Source organism: Triturus cristatus, chromosome 9, assembly GCF_964204655.1.
Source record: "Triturus cristatus chromosome 9, aTriCri1.1, whole genome shotgun sequence".
Lineage (NCBI taxonomy): Eukaryota > Metazoa > Chordata > Amphibia > Caudata > Salamandridae > Triturus > Triturus cristatus.
Genome location: NC_140592.1, coordinates 14,443,702 through 14,464,310, shown reverse-complemented (window position 1 = coordinate 14,464,310; position 20,609 = coordinate 14,443,702). Strand labels below are relative to the sequence as shown.

Below are 20,609 nucleotides of genomic sequence, written 5' to 3'. Positions count from 1 at the left end.
ATGCTTCTTTGCCTTTGTTCTACTCCGTTGCATGCTTCTTTGCCGTTGCTCTACTCCGTTGCATGCTTCTTTGCCTTTGTTCTACTCCGTTGCATGTTTCTTTGCCTTTGTTCTACTCCGTTGCATGCTTCTTTGCCTTTTGCTCTGCTCCGTTGCATGCTTCTTTGCCTTTGTTCTACTCCGTTGCATGCTTCTTTGCCGTTGCTCTACTCCGTTGCATGCTTCTTTGCCTTTGTTCTACTCCGTTGCATGCTTCTTTGCCGTTGCTCTACTCCGTTGCATGCTTCTTTGCCTTTGTTCTACTCCGTTGCATGCTTCTTTGCCTTTGTTCTACTCCGTTGCATGCTTCTTTGCCTTTGCTCTGCTCCGTTGCATGCTTCTTTGCCTTTGCTCTGCTCCGTTGCATGCTTCTTTGCCTTTGTTCTGCTCCGTTGCATGCTTCTTTGCCGTTGCTCTGCTCCGTTGCATGCTTCTTTGCCGTTGCTCTGCTGCGTTGCATGCTTCTTTGCCGTTGCTCTCCTCCGTTGCATGCTTCTTTGCCTTTGCTCTGCTCCGTTGCATGCTTCTTTGCCTTTGCTCTACTCCGTTGCATGCTTCTTTGCCGTTGCTCTGCTCCGTTGCATGCTTCTTTGCCTTTGTTCTGCTCCGTTGCATGTTTCTTTGCCTTTGCTCTGCTCCGTTGCATGCTTCTTTGCCTTTGTTCTGCTCCGTTGCATGCTTCTTTGCCTTTGCTCTACTCCGTTGCATGCTTCTTTGCCGTTGCTCTACTCCGTTGCATGCTTCTTTGCCTTTGTTCTGCTCCGTTGCATGTTTCTTTGCCTTTGCTCTGCTCCGTTGCATGCTTCTTTGCCGTTGCTCTGCTCCGTTGCATGCTTCTTTGCCGTTGCTCTACTCCGTTGCATGCTTCTTTGCCTATGCTCTGCTCCGTTGCATGCTTCTTTGCCTTTGTTCTACTCCGTTGCATGCTTCTTTGCCGTTGCTCTGCTCCGTTGCATGCTTCTTTGCCTTTGTTCTACTCCGTTGCATGCTTCTTTGCCTTTGCTCTGCTCCGTTGCATGCTTCTTTGCCTTTGCTCTGCTCCGTTGCATGCTTCTTTGCCTTTGCTCTACTCCGTTGCATGCTTCTTTGCCGTTGCTCTACTCCGTTGCATGCTTCTTTGCCTTTGTTCTATGCCGTTGCATGCTTCTTTGCCGTTGCTCTGCTCCGTTGCATGCTTCTTTGCCTTTGTTCTGCTCCGTTGCATGCTTCTTTGCCGTTGCTCTACTCCGTTGCATGCTTCTTTGCCTTTGTTCTACTCCGTTGCATGCTTCTTTGCCTTTGTTCTACTCCGTTGCATGCTTCTTTGCCGTTGCTCTACGCCGTTGCATGCTTCTTTGCCTTTGTTCTGCTCCGTTGCATGCTTCTTTGCCTTTGTTCTACTCCGTTGCATGCTTCTTTGCCGTTGCTCTGCTCCGTTGCATGCTTCTTTGCCGTTGCTCTGCTCCGTTGCATGCTTCTTGGCCGTTGCTCTGCTCCGTTGCATGTTTCTTTGCCTTTGTTCTGCTCCGTTGCATGCTTCTTGGCCGTTGCTCTGCTCCGTTGCATGTTTCTTTGCCTTTGTTCTGCTCCGTTGCATGCTTCTTTGCCTTGGCTCTACTCCGTTGCATGCTTCTTTGCCTTTGCTCTGCTCCGTTGCATGCTTCTTTGCCTTTTGCTCTGCTCCGTTGCATGCTTCTTTGCCTTTGTTCTACTCCGTTGCATGCTTCTTTGCCTTTTGCTCTGCTCCGTTGCATGCTTCTTTGCCTTTGTTCTACTCCGTTGCATGCTTCTTTGCCGTTGCTCTACTCCGTTGCATGCTTCTTTGCCTTTGTTCTACTCCGTTGCATGTTTCTTTGCCTTTGTTCTACTCCGTTGCATGCTTCTTTGCCTTTTGCTCTGCTCCGTTGCATGCTTCTTTGCCTTTGTTCTACTCCGTTGCATGCTTCTTTGCCGTTGCTCTACTCCGTTGCATGCTTCTTTGCCTTTGTTCTACTCCGTTGCATGCTTCTTTGCCGTTGCTCTACTCCGTTGCATGCTTCTTTGCCTTTGTTCTACTCCGTTGCATGCTTCTTTGCCTTTGTTCTACTCCGTTGCATGCTTCTTTGCCTTTGCTCTGCTCCGTTGCATGCTTCTTTGCCTTTGCTCTGCTCCGTTGCATGCTTCTTTGCCTTTGCTCTACTCCGTTGCATGCTTCTTGGCCGTTGCTCTACTCCGTTGCATTCTTCTTTGCCTTTGCTCTACTCCGTTGCATGCTTCTTTGCCGTTGCTCTACTCCGTTGCATGCTTCTTTACCGTTGCGCTACTCCATTGCATGCTTCTTTGCCTTTGTTCTACTCCGTTGCATGCTTCTTGGCCTTTGCTCTGCTCCGTTGCATGCTTCTTTGCCGTTGCTCTACTCCGTTGCATGCTTCTTTGCCTTTGCTCTACTCCGTTGCATGCTTCTTGGCCGTTGCTCTACGCCGTTGCTCTGCTCCGTTGCATGCTTCTTTGCCGTTGCTCTACTCCGTTGCATGCTTCTTTGCCTTTGCTCTACTCCGTTGCATGCTTCTTTGCCGTTGCTCTACGCCATTGCTCTACTCCGTTGCATGCTTCTTTGCCGTTGCTCTACTCCGTTGCATGCTTCTTTACCTTTGTTCTACTCTGTTGCATGCCACTCATCAAAAACCAAAAGATCTTCGGGAAGCGTTTTTGGCGCCTAATTCCCCTATTTGAATTGAGTGTAAAAACACAGTGAACATAAAGTTACATTTGAACCATTGCCAGAGCATTCTTGTAAATAGTCTGCCCCTATACAGTGCTCTTAAGATGAGATTGATAAATTATTGCAGAACGTTTGAGAAGACTTCCTGAACAAAGAATAAAACCTTAAAACTAAGTAATGTGTGCATCTTTATAGCGTTCTGATACATTGATGCTACAAACGTCACTTACATGTGTTCCGGTTTTCCCCCTGACATGAAGCACACCACTGCGTGGAGTTTGTGTTTGGTAATCTCAGTGGCATGTTATGTACTAAAACATATTGCTGTTCCACTTTCTCTTTTGGTACCTATGCAGTAGCAGTTTTGAAGTATTTGTTTCCTGTTGTACCGTCTCGATAATTTTTGATACATACTCTTAAACTATTTGCAATCTGACAGTTCAGCTTGATTATTTTTTTTTTGGCTCGCAAAATGGAATGGTGTGAATTTCAAGTAGCTCCTGTTCCATGTCCTGAAGACTACCTTGTCTCATTCTAGTTCTTTGAGGCCGAAACATCAGCTATTGTAATCCGACAGATTCTACATTTTGGATAGTTTTTATCTGAATTATTATTATTTTGCTTTAAAGTGTGCCGTACCTATACATACTTGTATTGTCTACATCACACATATTCATAACCACTCTCCCTTTAACAACTTTTAGATGTTGTAATTGACTCCAACAGCATTGTAGGTTTCCAAATTTCTGAACACCACCACGCGCTTGTCCAGACCAATTAAGTGTCTGAGACAAGAAGACTAGCGTCAAATAAATTGGTATTTTTGAGAGAAGATTTAATCCCTGTCTATTCTCTTATCCAATAAAAAAAGATATTTCAGATGAGACTCAGAGTTATGCCTGATTTGTAAATATTTCAGTAAATGAGCACCCCATGTAGAACACTGTTCTTTATGTTCCTTAGTTACTCAGTTCCTCTTGGGATGTTCGGTTACTCTGTTTATAAATATTTCAATAGGGACAAACTGGTTCTCTGCTAGCATCCAGCATTCTTTCTTGTAGTTCATGAACCAGCCTATCTTTGAAAAAGGGATTCATTTCTAGCTGTGTGTTGATGGAACAACAAACAGATGGTTCGTTCCTAGAGGGTCTTCTTTACACCTTCTAAAACACTTGGAAGAGTCCGTAAGGAGCCAGGGTAGTAGGCGTAGATCGGGCGCAGACCAGCAGTGCGCTGACCAGATGCTTTATGCTTCTTCTTTTCCTTTGCTTGGTCCCACTCCTTTATGAGGCTTGAGATTTAAATCCAGCCAATCACTGCAAAGACCTTCACAGGAACATCAATGGAAATTCAATCTGCATATCCTACACAGGATTATCTACACTGTAAAAACCTACAAATGATCTTTTTGAAAAATGTTTCTATTCTCTTGCCTTTTGCAGTAAGCAGTCATTGTCTACACCTCCACCTGTTTACATTTAGGTGCAGAGCAGCCTACATGCATACTTGGGAATATTTGTCCCTATTTTGAATTCTGGTGTGTCTCAAGAGGACTATGCCCTTAAGAGTACCTCCTACTCCCACATGAACTCTCAGTATTGTCCTCATAAGGTTTATGGCATCGCCCTTTGAACATCTACATTTGTCCCCCTTCAGGTTCTGTCCTGGTCGCCGTTCCTCACTTAGACGCATTAGCGACCTACAGGCGCTCATCCTACAGTAGCCTTTCATTCAAGTTCACCGGGACAGGATTGTCTTGACAACCAATTCTAAGTCCCTCTGTAAGGCGTTGTCGCCCACCCATCTTAACCAAACCGTGGAACCAGCTTTTTCCCACAACCAGAATCCGCTGTGGAAAGAGCAATACACACATTAGATTTCGAAGCAGCTCTTATGTTCAAGCCATTCTGAAAGTTGAATCGGCTGTTGTTTTGCTTTGCAATCCCTGTGATCGGGGCATCCCATCTCCAAGGCAGGCATAGCTAGGTGAACAGTCCAATGCATTCAAACCTGCTACCTTAAAGCAAAGAGGGTTCTACCGGCTCTCCGAGGGCGCACTTCACCCACAAGAAGGGAGCGACCATGCCGTTCCTAGGACACATCCCTGTGCGGATATTTGTAAGGAAGCCACTTGGCCAACACCTCACTCCCTTACCAGGCACTATTGTGCGGACAATCTAGCCAGCCAGGAGTGCATGGTGGACCAGATGGTGTTAAGAACCTTGTTTCAGACACAAGCGTCATCCAGAGTGCACTGTATTAGCATGCGTCTCTATAGTCGCAAGCAATGAATGGACAGTGCTACTTACCCTGTAGGCCCCTGTTCATAGTGTGTAGTGCTGTAGATTCACATGAGCCCACCCTCCTTCCCGAAAGCCTGATTCTTTGGAAAATCTTAGTTACTGTACTTCACTGCACGTTTGAACTTGATGCACCATACACCAGTTGACACTCCATACATGCTCTCACCGACTTTGTGAAAACAATCCTAACATTGAGTCGGTGCCCATATGTACACCAAGAGGAGGTGCTGCATCACACCTCAAGGGATGTCTTTGAATAAAACAACTTGCAAGTGTCTGAGCCCAACACTAGATGTCAGGAGTATGCTAAGCATGTGAATATACAGCCCTACGTGCTACAAAGAGATGCTGCACTGTAAGTAGCATTTTCCTTGTCTTATTCTTTCAGCTCTCCTTGAGAGTGCATGTGTTTATCTCTCTCCCTTGTGTGCTGCTTCCCTGGCCTGAACACGCCCCATATTGCTTCCTCACCCTTCCCATCAAGCTCGTCCATTGTTTCCCCACACCACCATTTATGTTTTTTTTTTTTGCCCATTTCCCGGCCAGGCATCAAGTGCCTCCTCATCTCGCTTCTCCCTCGCCTGGCTTCCAGTTCCTTCTGCAGCAGATTCTGTGTTGCTCCACCCCGGGGTCCTATTTATTTTACATTTTTTGGAAGGCCGGCAACAAATTGCTGTCAGCTGCTCTGCCTTACTGTAGGAAAGGCCCCCTTTTCGACATGGTCACAACCACTTTTTGCCTGGTATTTGATGCAATTGTGACTGACGTACATTGGGTTCCTGCTCGCCAGGTCCCCAGTGCCAGTGCTTTTCCCTAAAACACATTAACTGTTCAATTTTCCCCCAATTGGTAGGACCTTTAGCACCCCTGTAATTCCCTAGTGAATGGTACCCCTGGTACCTAGGGCATGGGTACTAAAGAGGGTCCCTAAGAGCTGCAGCATGTATCGTTCCACCCTAAGGGACCCACCACCAAACCCATGCAGGCTGCCACTGCAGGCTGCGTGAAATAGTGCAGACAAATGTGAAAACACGACATGGTACACACCCTGGGTGCCATACCCACAGACACTGCATGCAATATATGTAAGTACATCCCTACAGCAGGCCTTATAGCCCTAAGGCAGGGTGCATTATATTCCATGTGAGGACATATCTACATGAGCAGATGTGGGCCTGTGCTGTGTAGCTCAATTGCTAGATAGTACAAGTGAACAGGGAAGCCATTGTAAGTATTTGTACTGGGCAATGGTCATTACGAGTTCCCCAGCTACATGATGACTTCATTGAAAATAATGGGATTTGCTATCAAACACCTTGTCTTAATAAATCCATACTGATGCCAGTAGGGGCTTTATTAATATAAGCACCCAGAGGGAACCTTAGAGGTGCACCCTGAAAACCTACCCACTCTTAGTGTGCTGGCTGGCATCGCCCAGCCTGCCACCACAGACTTGTTTCTGACCCCCTGCAGGTGAGTGCCCGCCCTCTCTGAGGCCAGAAACTATGCCTGCTTCAGAGAAATGTGTTCAAACCTCCTCCAGCAGGATGGCAAGTGAATCTGCATACCAAGACCTGGGACTTCAAAGCCACTGCCGCCTTTGATATGAGAACCCCAGCTTCCCCTTCCCTCAGACCTGGGAGATGCCACCACCTGCCGTGAAGCGTTACAACAAACAAATGATGGACGGAATGCTGACAATGCGGACATTCTCCCCCAGTCAAGAGATCTGGGTTAAATGCATCGTTCTTTTGCCCACTACGTCACCCCAGTTCAGACATGGCGATATGCAAATCAGTCTTGACCCTGTGCCTCATGGGAACAGTCCAGCCCGAACTGCCATGTCTTCCCTGGACCGGAATCAAGCATCCTAGGACCGGTTTCTGGCTATCAGCCGTCATCAGCCAGGATAGCTTGACTCCAGTGGCATAGTGAGCACGGGTCCCACGTCTGGGAATACCCATCCCACTTAGGGCGAAAAGCGTTACACAAATGATGGACGGAATGCTGACAATGCAGACATTCTCCCCCAGTCAAGAGATCTGGGTTAAATCCATCGTTCTTTTGCCCACTACGTCACCCCAGTTCAGACATGGCAATATGCAAATCAGTCTTGACCCTGTGCCTCAGGGCTGGACTGTTCCCATGAGGCACAGGGTCAAGACTGATTTGCATATGGCCATGTATAAACTGTCGTGACGTAGTGGGCAAAAGAACGATGGATTTAACCCAGATCTCTTGACTGGGGGAGAATGTCTGCATTGTCAGCATTCCGTCCATCATTTGTTTGTTGTAACTCTTTTCGCCCTAAGTGGGATGGGTATTCCCAGACGTGGGACCCGTGCTCACTACGCCACTGGAGTCAAGCTATCCTGGCTGATAGCCAGAAACCGGTCCTAGGATGCTTGATTCCGGTCCAGGGAAGACATGGCTTGGCAGTTCGGGTTGGACTGTTCCCATGAGGCACAGGGTCAAGACTGATTTGCATATGGCCATGTCTAAACTGGGGTGGCGTAGTGGGCAAAAGAACGATGGATTTAACCCAGATCTCTTGACTGGGGGAGAATGTCTGCATTGTCAGCATTCCGTCCATCATTTGTTTGTTGTAACGCTTTTCGCCCTAAGTGGGATGGGTATTCCCAGACGTGGGACCCGTGCTCACTACGCCACTGGAGTCAAGCTATCCTGGCTGATGACGGCTGATAGCCAGAAACCGGTCCTAGGATGCTGGATTCCGGTCCAGGGAAGACATGGCTTGGCAGTTCGGGCTGGACTGTTCCCATGAGGCACAGGGTCAAGACTGATTTGCATATGGCCATGTCTAAACTGGGGTGGCGTAGTGGGCAAAAGAACGATGGATTTAACCCAGATCTCTTGACTGGGGGAGAATGTCTGCATTGCCAGCATTCCGTCCATCATTTGTTTGTTGTACCACCTGCCGTGAGGCCCATTTAGCATCAGGGCAGGCGAGAAATGAGATTTGCTAGGAGACATGGTGAATTACCAGTTCATCAACACAACAGTTTAAGAAAGGGTCTGAGGGATCACACAACCAACCTGGACAAGACCCCTACTGACAATGTCAAAACACGAAAGTCCAGAGGTAAAAAGCTACAAAAACACAAAGCACATGGGCTCAAAGTGCCTAAATGCAACTAAACTACGGCCAAGCTAACAAAGTCCTCAAAAGGAGGACGTAATCCCATCACCCACCGTGGTGGCATGCTTCATCATGTGGGATCTCCTCTCAACCGAACCTGGTTTGGCTGAGGAGCTACTACTCCCAATGTGCAGCTACGGGAGGAGCTCGCGGATGTTTTATTCTACGCTGATGGAACGTGATCTCCTAAAGATCGATGAAGCTAACCTGAATATGGTGAATATAAGCAGTGCAGTGTAAAGAAAGTGATTTAAAATTGGCTACAGGAACACAAGGAACTTTAATAAGGAATATCCCTGTGCCAACGTTAAAAGCAAGATAGTCGCGCGGACTGGCCTAATAACCGAACGCACTAACTAAATCCAAAAAGACGGTCTACATGTTTCAGCCTATAACGATCAAAAATTATCTAGGCTTTCATCAGGACCATTATAACAAAAACTACTGCACCTACAGCGAAGTGCAAAAATCAACAACTTATACTAGTGTTTAGGTGAAAACAGGCCGATACACCAACCTTGTACCGCAGGATCAAATGCAATAATTTAAAGTATCCTGCCAGTCACAATGGTGAATACCTGTGTAAATAAAACAAAAAACAGATAAATCAATCAATTAATGGCTAGGCAGTGTAATGCAAACGAGGCACAGGCCCACATGAACTGAAACAGACGAACTGTAATGTACCAGTCTTACCTGTAATTAAATCGGGACTTCGCCTACCGCTCCTGGTAACAACTCAGGGCGTGAGACAACGCTCTGTGAACAAAGGAAAATAAAAACAGCGTATAGTGTAGTGAGCAAAAAACCAACAAACATGTACCAAGCCAAAAGGCCAGTTATTTTTGTAAATGCTGAAGCGAGATCAAGTGGATGGTATGGTCATCTCTTCACAACAGGACCTCTCATACACACGCCCAGGAGCAACTCTCAAAGGAGCGCAATGCCCAGGCCATGTAATTAACATATACTCATCCCATTGATCTATCTCTAAATAGAGCAAATCGTTTCTATTGAACCACTCAAAGCAGGAATACTGATGATCATCTCGGAGAGGTTCATAGTGTTTTTGAAGGAGGATTGCATACTGTGAATCTAGGCCACCCTCTTATTCCAAGGAAAGCAGATCGTGTCTAACAATCTACTAGAGAGAGGGAGAGTAGAAGTAATCAACCCAAGAAAATTCAGAGTGTGTTTAACAGAAAATGGTCTATTACTGAACCAAGTCACTCTCTTGTTCGTAGTGAAAGGCGAAGGCCACCAGAGCGCGGGGCAAGCCGCTACTCCGTGATGTCAATGATGCAGCAATTCAAGTGCGGATATTAATACAGCGGAGGATCAGGTGTCCCAGCCCTCGTGTACATCATACTCACGCACCAAGGTAGCAAATGGACCATCACCCCCAAGGGGAAACAATAACCCTAAAGGCGGTGCAGGCGGATTACCCTATCGAATCAAGTCACCTTGTGAGGGTCACATCACTAATGCGTGTGAAGACTACGAAAGATGCCCTCGGCATCAAAAATCAAAGTAAACACCCATGCAGGGTCTCCTACCTTTCCGGCGCTGCCCCGGGCCTCCTTCCTGAATGCTAGTGGCGGCCCCGGACGACTGCCGCTTCCGAGTTTAAAAACCAAAAGCTCTGCCTAGGCGCGTCAGTACGCGCCGTCACGTGTCGATCCCAAGTACACGGATCATGACGTGACGACGTAACCTAGCAGTCTGGGTAATGTAGTTCAATAGCTAGAAAGCGCGGCGTAAAGAGCCCGGAAGTGACTCAAAACACAAGTCACAAAGTAAATGTCGTGCACCCACGCCAAACAGGTTATTAACAAGGCACTGTCTAACCTAATGAAGGCATAATGCAACCCCACCAGGGATGTGAGCAAATGTGCATCAAGCTGGAAATGAAATGCAGTGAGGTGTCCAAAAATGAAGATGTAGAACAATGGACAGCTCCTGGCTATTGATCCAATCTACACATATAAACAGCCAAAGGCCATGTGGCAACTATCTTTCTACAGAGACGACCAAGGTATAGAATCATTGAGGCTGTGGCGATCTTTAGGAGATCACGTTCCATCAGCGTAGAATAAAACATCCGCGAGCTCCTCCCGTAGCTGCACATTGGGAGTAGTAGCTCCTCAGCCAAACCAGGTTCGGTTGAGAGGAGATCCCATATGATGAAGCTTGCCACCTCGGTGGGTGATGGGATTACGTCCTCCTTTTGAGGACTTTGTTAGCTTGGCCGTAGTTTAGTTGCATTTAGGCACTTTGAGCCCATGTGCTTTGTGTTTTTGTAGCTTTTTACCTCTGGACTTTTGTGTTGAGGAATTACCAGTCCAGTCACATCCTATGGTGGCCTGCCTGATGTGCCCCATGAAAGAAGGATTCCACCATCTTGATTTTGGTGGAATTAGGAACTCTGGGACAGGGTTAGGCCCACTCCTGACAGGAAGTGTTCACAAAGGGGACGTAGTGACCCCATGGGTAAATAGCCCATTGGCTACTACCCTTCACTCTCCTTAACACCCCTAAATTCAGTATTTACGTGGCCCCCTGACACCAGGAACTTAGATTTGACTGACTGAAGGAAGAAGATCAGAAGAAGTGAAAACTGCTGACTGCTGGTAGACTTTGGTGTCAAAACCCTGCCTACCTGCCTTCCTGCTCCTGTCCCACAATTGCGACAAGCCAAACTGTTATTGTGACCGTTCTGCTGTTCACCGGGTCCACCGACACAGCAGCCACCCAGGAATAGGGCACTTTGCTCCAAGAGCTCAGACTCGTCTCGCCAAAAAGTGAGAAGCTGCCAGGACCAACCAGAGCTGCCAGCATGAATACCTGTTGTACAGGACCCTCCCTCTGCAGCAACCAAAGCTTGTCCAGGAGGCGCTGTGTGTTCTGGTTGGGGCATGTGGCATAATACTTTATGGGTAGACCATCAGAGGCAGGGTTTTTACCACGGGCAATCTGGGACACGGTGATTAGCACTTCATCTAAGGGCAGAGGCTCCTGTAATTCAGCCCTCTGCAGTGTGTTCAAGCGCGGTGGATGTAGTGCGTCAGAAAAACCACGCAAGGTCTGTCAGGGCAGAGTAAAGCCCACTGTAGTAATCCATGAAGGCCCCATTAATATCCAACTGTGTGGACAACGGCATTCCATCCCTCGATCTTATTGCGCCTCTTGGGACGTGCCGCAGGTCCTGTCGCACCAGCCATGCCAGTAAATCCCTGGCACTGTCACCCTGAACATGCTGTAAGGTAAACGCTGCTTGTAATCATGCCTACTCCGTCTGTATGAGCTGGTCATTGGTAGCTGCCCGGTTGGCCAGACTCCCCTCCAAGAGGCGAAGGTCGCGTTCGATGGTCAGGAGGTCCTCAGTCTCATGCGTAGACCCCACGTGGTCGAGGAGAAGTGGCCTCCTGTCACCGACTTGTGAGCATCCCGTTCGACAGCATGGGTTGATGTAGAGCCAGGATTGAGCGTGAAATCGTGTTCTATACATTGGGCAGGGTCCGCCGGAAAGGGTGGATCAGACAGCGCCGCCTCATGAAGTCGCCACGTGGGTATGAGGGGGGCATGAACTCCCCCATCGAACACTGAGCAGCAGAGCAGAGTGGTCTGACCAAGTACACGCCAGATACTCCACTCTGGACACTTCAGCGCCGAGGTGGGGGTGCAGAGTAAGAGCCCAATCCTGGTAGGAATGTCGAGTACAGGTGATAGAAAGAATACATGCGGTCTATCAGGTGTATCGGAGGCGCAACTAGAGCCAAATTTCGGGGGGGGGGGGGCTAAGAAAAATATTCGGGAGGGGGGGGCTGAATCTTTGAGCAAGAGTGGTGCTGCAGGGGCTCTTAGAAGGGGTAAAACAGCGAGGCCTCATTAACATACAAATGGTCTTTTAAAGACCTGTGAAGTGCTCGGGTGCGGCTGTGTGTGTGCCCGGGAAGCTGTCTCATCCCGGGCAGCCAAACACAACGGGGAGGGGGGGCTGAAGCCCTGTGAGTCCAATGGGAGCAACGCGTTCGGGCGGCGGTGCACGGAGCGGGGGCGCAGAGCGATCCGCGGCTACGTCCAAGACACAATTAAAGTCCCCACCCCAGAAAGCGGGAGAGTTCGGGTCGCGGAGATGTGCCAGGGTTAAAGTGTCAATGAACTCCCATTAACGTGTGTTGGGGGCGTATGACGCCGCAATGACCAGGGGGAACCGTCCAGGTGACCCTCAAGCACCACATATCTACGCTCCGTGCGTACCTTCTGGGTAGCCCCAATGCATGGGACTCCAGGTGCCGTCCAGATAAGAACTCAAAGCGCAAAGAAGGGGGGGGGGTGGTGCCATGTACCTGTCCCCGGCAGCGCGCCCGGAGTTTATGTATTTTACTGATGCTGAGATGTACTGCCTACTCAAGAAAGAAGGGGCAACCAATCCCAGTTATAGAAAGTATTATATAGCATGTGCCTTTTCAAGACTGTAACAGTATCCATTGTGCAACATACACAAATTATGTAGGTATATGCAGCTGTGTCTCTCCTCAAACTCTATGTAACACATTTTTAGGTTTCGCCTAGACAGCGCATGTTTAGTCCGTGTGAGACATGTTTACATACAGTGGGCTTACAGCCCGCCCTCCCATAGTTTACCATTTGTTAGCTTCAGCATCGCTCTCATTTCCTTTGTCCCCAGTCTCTGTACTGGGGTGAATGTTTGACGTTGTTCGGCATTCTGTCCATCAATTGTTCTTTATGCATTTGTCACCCCGAGTAGGACGGGTATGCCCAGACGTGGCGTGGGTCCCGTGCTTTCCATGCCACTGGAGTCCAGCTAGCCTGGCTGATAAGGGGTGAAACCCCGAAACCGAGACCAGGATGCTTGCTTCCGGTCAAGGGAGGACCTTGCCTGGCAGTTTGGGCTGGACTGTTCCCTTGGGGAATAGGGTCAAGACTGATTTGCATATTGCTGGGTTTAAACTGGAATGGCATGGGGAGCAAACAAAACTATAAATTTAGGCCCAGATCTCTGTACTGGAGTTAATGTTTACCATTGTTCAACATTGTGTCCGTCGGTTGTTTTTTTTCCCCGTGTGTCACAGCATGCGGGCATCGGGTCCTCTTCTTGCATTTGGCCCTCTCCTGGAGCATGGACCAAGTTCTTGTGTCCATCCACTGCTCCCGTGTTTGGAGCTACTTTTTTCATTGTTTTAACACTTCATAATGAGTGCTTGTGTTTTCAGTCTGTCTCCCATGTGACCGTCCATGTAGCTTCTATCTCCTCCACCCCCCCTCCATGTTGCTTCTTTTTTCAATGTACTCTATGCCACTGCACTCTGCTCCACGCAACTGCTCTCTATGCCCCAAAAGTACAAATAACTCCTGGTATAGAAGGCAATATCCCCGTGCTCCCTTACCTGGAGCAAGATTCTCTGAATGGCTCTCCAGGGAATAACTCTGGTACAGGCAACATGCCACCACACATTGGCATAGCAGAACAACTTGTTTGACACCACCTTGCAGTGCCATCTATCTCCACCTTTGCAGAACTACTACTAAGTTGGAGCATTGTGTGAATCAGATTAGGGGATCCTTATTGTGCTACTTTTGTTGATGACCACAATGTTTATTCCAGGAGAGATGGGCATTAGAACAAGTGAATAGGTGTGGTTACAAAAGCTATAGTGGCCCAGCTATCAAATCTAATGGGAGGCGACTTTCTGGTGGATTACCAGTATTGGTCCGCTCCACCATAGCCTATGCTGTCACGCAACTTCATGTGGACTCCCCAGATGTCCACGGAATAATTATTTCCCACCCCAACTCCCAGGCCCTCATAATAATCAACTGCAGTCAGAGTAGTAGTTACAAGCAGGAATCAAAAACGCTGTAGCTATTGGATAGAGTGCTAGGTGGCCACTCGTAATACCCATCATGTGCTCATAGCAGTGGATTTCAATCTCGCATTTGAGCCGAATAATCGGGCATGCGAATTGTCTAGAAATAAACTAACTTGGGTATCCTGGACCTTGTCTGCCCCGCGAGAAGACACCTTTCCAGATCGGCGCTCTAGACCCTATCGCATGGAATCCAGGCATGCAATGGACTATCCCCTTCCAATAAACAGTTTGCACCAACATTCAGACGAGGCCCATACTCTAGTACAATCGACTATTTTTCTGGACATAAGGTGTTCGAGCAAGCTAGATGACATGATTGTGGTTGAGCGAGAGGAGAATGACCATAAGCCCTTGGTATTAAGACTCAATCTATGACTCTCCCCTGCTTGGCAGCTACTGAGCGTGCACTTATGGACCTTGTGACCACTAATAACAGGAAGAACGTGAAATGGGAAACAGTGGGCTCCTCACCCGAGGGAATCTGGGCCTTATACGCAATTTCGGCCACCGACATGGGCAACATCTATGCCAACTGGGGGGGCCAGTGAGGTTATATTAGCAGAGCACAACATACTTGCCAAGTTGAGGAATCTCTTCACCAAGGAGTCAAGGGGCCACTCAAACACAGCGCAGACTAAGGGTTGGTTCAATGTCCAGTGTAAAAAGGCTAAGGCAAACCTGTTTCAATCTATTGAAGATGGGGACATGCAGGTTTTTTGGGGGGGAACGGGCCATTTATCGGGCAACTCCAAGAGAAGCTAAAGGTGCTTGGTAAGATGGCATCTGATCTGACCTACTGGATGCCACTATAGCTAATGACCAGAGGAAATTCTGGGCACTGGTCAGTAAGAGCAATGGGAGGACAGGTAGCCCAGCTGAAACATCCATTAGACTCTGACTGGATTGCCCACTTTGGGTGTCTGTACCCCCCCCCCCCCCCACACACACACCAGTGAGCCTGCAGGGGCTACGACTATGCTAAGCAACAATCCATCCCTCCAGTAGTTTTCACCATGGAGGAAACGGAATGAACTGAGGTTTCACTCCAGTCCGGAAAAGATCCGGGTCTTGACAAAATCCCTGCTGATGTGTTAAAATTCGCCCCTGGAGTGTGGGTCCCTTATATTAATGTGTTTGTCAACGCCATTGCGACGGATGGCATGAACCCTCAATCATGAATGGGACGGATATTGTGCCCATCTTTAAGAAAGGGGATCCCAGTCTGCCCTCCATCTACCGCCCTATCGCCCTCCTTGCATTTCTTTGCTGGATTTTGTTGGATTGGCGCGAGGAAAAACGCATTCTTTCAGGATTACAAGCAGGTTTCAGGTAAAAGACCAGTGCGGTTGACCAGGCCTTCTGCTTTCTACTGGTAAAGTGGAACACAGTGGATCTGTCGAAGGGCGACCTTTATGTGGCATTTATTGGCTTCTGCGCCACGTTTGACCTTGTGCCTAGGGGGAGGTTGTGGGATATGCTTTGAAGAATGGGGACCCCTTGATCTCCTGCACTTGATCCAGCTGTTTCATGAGGGAAATTATGCCCAAGTAAGATGCATGGTGTAGGAAGAATTAACCAATGCCTCCCCCATAAAACAGGGTGTGCGTCAGGGATGTGTCCTTGTCCAACCCTATTCCTCCTATGTATTAACAACTGCATCGCCTACATATTAAACTGTGTCAATGACTACCCAACCCTGGTTTGGAAAAATATCGTCCCCTCTTTTTTGCGGTCGACACTTTGTTGCTGTCCAAAACCAGGAGGGGTCTTTAAAACTTGATTGATGGCTTCAACCAATTCTGTGAAGATTTTGGTCTCAAAATGAATAAGTGCAAGACCAAATATAGGATTTATACCAGGAGAGGCATACTGAGAGTTGTCATCCACGTGGGCTCTAAAACACTGGGAAGGGTCCAGCAGTTCGATTATCTGGGTATCTGGCTGGACGACACCGGTTCCTGGAACCCACAGATTAACAAGAGCACTTTAATCGTGAAATACAGAGCTGCAGTCATACACAAATTTTCCAGAAAAGCATCCTGGATCCCTGCCCATCCAGCAATTGAAATTTACAAAGCACAAGCGGGGGTGGTTATGGGGGGGGAAATGGCTCTATACGAGGCGGGACTATGGGGCCATTGTAATATGGGTGCCTTTAGCACAGCTGAAATCAACTTCCTTGTGTGCCTTCTGGGCCTAGGGAAATGCACACCATTGGTCCCTCTTCACCTTGACTTAGAGATCAATGAGATGTTGACGTAGATAGTGTTGAGACCTTTATTGTTTTTATTCATATTTTGAGTACCCATGAATTGCGCCACCTTAGGGAGGACCTGCAGGAAGTTATTGGGTCTAATGGGGTGGGGGAAGGTCAGATGGTTGGGGTTGCTTAAAAATGCCTGGATTGATCTGGGGCTAGATAAATTTAGATCCGAGCTTCAGTCCATTCGTGCTCCAGTCCATTCGTTGAGGAGACACTCTTAAAGTAAAAAATCTGTCCCAGGAGAAAGTTATCAGCTGTGGGACTGTTCATCCATGCTAGGCCGCTTAACAAGTGCTTTCCATCTCAACAAATCTGTAACCAAGGCATAGGAATTTCTGGATTTTTATCTGCCTGGTGCGTGCTCGGTCTCTTTCTCCAGTTTAAGTACCAGACCCTCCCAGTAGCTGCTTTTACTGCTAACTGGGGGAGGTGGAAACAGGTATCTGACCATTGTTTATACTGCAGAACTGTCCAAGAAAGTGACGAGCACCTGTTAATTTTCTTCCCACTCTGTCAAACCCAGAAACAAATGGATCTTCCCTTTGTGTAGACCCCTTAGCTTACAAATACGAGTTGAAGCTATTAGAATAAGCAAAAGGTACCTGCCTCGATTGTGGTTGTGGCTGTATCAAAGTTTCTGTATATATCCTGGGCAATTAGAGCCAAAGTACTAGGGCTAGTATAAGTAGTCTCGCCCCAAATGATTTATGCATGTTTTTTGGATTTATGGTGCTTTGAACTGTGGGAATATGTACCATGTGCTTTTATGATTATTTATTAGTGTTCAAATTTGCTTAATGTTTTTATTGTGTTTTGATCATTTTGTCAATGTATCCTTGATCAGACTGACTTTTCGAACTATAAATGGAATGGACTCTACTCTTCACCGCTCTAGTCTACACACATGCACTCTGCGCTGCAAAACTCTTTTCTATACCACTGCACTCTACACCACTTTATTATATGCCACTGGACGCTAACCATGCTACTTTGCACCGCTGTATGCCACTGCACTCTGCGTCACTCTATGCACCGCACTTTACACCACTCTACGCCGTGCCACTGCACTCTACTCCACGGTGCTTTACTCCACGGCACTCTACTCTTCTCTGCGCTGCGCTGCTCTACCCTACCCTACTCCGCCCTATTCTACTCCTACTCTACGCCATGCTGCTCTATTCTAAGGCACTCTACTAAAAGATAATTGGCAGTGCCAATAGCCCTCGCACAGGCAAAACCTTTTGGTTTTTACCAATGCTTGTTAAATGTTTCAACACTCACAGCACCATTTTGAAACATGTCAAACTCCTGCAGCTCAACCAGCATCTTCCACATTGGACATTTTACACTCCGCACCCTTCCAACTATGCACTCCAGTGATGCACTTTGTATCAGTGCAAATTGGAGCGCATCACTCCCTCATCTATGGTATGAAGTGATATACAATGCAACAATACCACCCTGTTCTTGTCGCACACTCACTATTCAACTCCTCTACAGATAGTGCAAATAGTTTCTCTTGCTTTTGCAAGCCGGAGAACACCATCACCTAACCCATATGCCTTTAATTCCAATGTTGCAGTAAAAGAAGGAATGTTAGTCCGTACTCAGTAATTTCCTCTATATCCTGCTCGTGATACCAAGTCTCATTCACCTCAGTCTCATTCTACGCCAAGATACCCTTTTACTGTCACATTAGACTGCTTCTACAATATCACAAGCCTGTAAACTCCTTAATCTTGGGCTTACGATCAGTGTATGTTTTTATTGCCCCCCTTTTTTAAAAACAAATGAGATATTTGTGTACGGATGTCCTCAAATGATTGGTACTTCTCAATGCCTTTGCAGTTTGTACTATGACCTGTCTGGAGATGGGCGGCAAGCTTTTAGTTGAAAGTTGTGTATCTACAGGCCTGCGTCAACCTGCAACTTCTTTTCTCCCCAAAAAGTTTTATAAACTTATGTCATAAAGTTTACCAAGCTGCGCATACGCTTATAAAAGAACTTTTTGACTTAAAAAATAACAAGCATTTGCAATGCAACAGGTCTCGCATTTATGTGAGTTTGAGCTATTGGCATTGTGAATGACACTGCCTTTTATTTATGTTTTGGTTTTTGAAACCTAAATAACACGCATTGTCATTTACAATGCCAATAGCTTTAACTCGCGTAAATGCGAGACCTATTGCATTGCAAATGCTTGTTGTTATGTATCTTCTGGCGTACCGGTCAATGGTCGTTGGCTTTGTAATTGCTCTCTGTAACCGTGGTAATGTAATGCGTTAGCGCTCAATTGATTTATTGCTCTTTATTTGTTTTTGTTCTATCAATTTTTGATTACTCTGCTGGTTTGTATGCGCATGATGTTTGTTTTCCTCAATATTTGTATCTGTGGGTGTTTTGATTGTACTGATTTGTATTTGTGATTTACACATGTGAACGATTCATCACCTCTATTGCTTGTTACATTACATTTGTAGGTGATGTCTCCCTCTGTACCTGTCTTTAAATGCTTTGTTCTTCTGCATCGTTGCCTGTGCGTGCGCATGAAGGTGCTTACATCTTTCTTTCCTCTGTTACAGGATGAATTGAGTGACGTTATTGATCTCAAGTGTCCGGATGAGACCCCTGTCGATGACCGCCAGGCGGCCCAGCTGGCTGCCGAAGATGCCAAATTTGATCCTGATCATTACCTGTGAGTGCTGGATGTCTGGTGTGCGGTCTTTGCTTTGCTGTGTCAGCTGTTAGACTCCTTGATGTCTGGTGTGCGGTCCTTGCTGTGTCAGCTGTTTCACTCCTTGATGTCTGGTGTGCGGTCTTTGCTTTGCTGTGTCAGCTGTTAGACTCCTTGATGTCTGGTGTGCGATCCTTGCTGTGTCAGCTGTTTCACTCCTTGATGTCTGGTGTGCGATCCTTGCTGTGTCAGCTGTTTCACTCCTTGATGTCTTGTGTGCGGTCTTTGCTGTATCAGCTGTTTCACTCCTTCATGTCTGGTGTGCGGTCCTTGCTGTGTCAGCTGTTTCACTCCTTGATGTCTGGTGTGCGGTCCTTGCTGTATCAGCTGTTTCACTCCTTGATGTCTGGTGTGCGGTCCTTGCTGTGTCAGCTGTTTCACTTCCTGTTGATGTCTAGTGTCCGGTGCTTGCTGTGTCAGCTGTTTCACTTCCTCTTGATGTCTGGTGTGCGGTCCTTGCTGTGTCAGCTGTTTCACTCCTTGATGTCTGGTGTGCGGTCTTTGCTGTGTCAGCTGCTTCACTTCCTCTTGATGTCTGGGTTCAGTCTTTGCTGTGTCAGCTGTTTCACTTCCTCTTGATGTCTGGGTTCAGTCTTTGCTGTGTCAGCTGTTTCACTTCTCCTTGCTGTCTTTTGTGCGGTCTTTGCTGTTTGAGTGAAGATTCCATTTGGAATGTGGAATCAATGCAGTCTTGAGATATGCAGTAATCCGGTTGTGTTGTCAGTAATGTTCAGTCCATCTGGATGCAGTGATGTACCGTTTAAAATCACTGCATCAAGATGGACTGAACATTACTGACAACACAACCTGATTACTGCATATCTCAAGAGCTCTCAGGACTGCATTGATTCCACATTCCAAATGGAAACTTCACTCTTTTTGTAAACATTTTTGTTGATGGAGTCTTCACTCATGATGCTTTTTGAAAATTCAGCTGTGTCATCTGTGCAGCCACAGAGCAAACCATCTTGTACTACCTGAGGAAGGCGGAAGCTGAAACGTTGTAGTGGAAACATATTTTTTTTCTTTGGTGAATCTATCTGTTTGAGTCACTTCTTTCTGGGATATTTCATTTCTTTGTGACTCATTGTATCCTTTGGAATCCAGATTTTTGCCCTGGCTGGCTCTTCTTTTCTTGTGATCCTTCATCTTTATATATATATATATATAATATATAATCTCTCTTAGAGCTGCATAGAGCACGGCTGCGCCTCATTGATTCACACATTTTTGGGGGGGTCCGTGCAAGAACCTCTCTGAAATCCTCCCCAGCATCCACCGTGGATCTGGCCTCCCTGGCCCCAGGAGCTGCAACAAGTCTCTTAAAGGGTCACACAAGGCAGCCAGGTCGGTAGCGTGTACCCCACAACTCTTGTAAATATACCCCATTTACTCCAGTCAGGGGGTACTACAACATCTCTTTGTTGAAGGGATGGGGAGGCACTTCCTTTGCGGCGCTAGCTGCTGCAGGCTGGAACGCCCTTCCCTTGCATCTTTGTACGACCAGGGATGTGGGCCCTTTTAAACGTAGCCTAA

The 20,609-nt window shown here is 47.3% G+C and overlaps 1 protein-coding gene across 2 annotated transcripts in view; it reads left to right on the top strand.

The window, feature by feature from the left end:
* Positions 1-20,609, top strand: part of SHQ1 (SHQ1, H/ACA ribonucleoprotein assembly factor) — a 260,154-nt gene that overhangs the window by 48,143 nt on the left and 191,402 nt on the right. For both annotated transcript variants that reach the window (XM_085624233.1, XM_085624234.1), the window contains exon 6: positions 18,922-19,034. In XM_085624233.1, the coding sequence (XP_085480359.1) occupies positions 18,922-19,034 (113 nt within the window). The remainder of the gene's footprint in view (positions 1-18,921; positions 19,035-20,609) is intronic.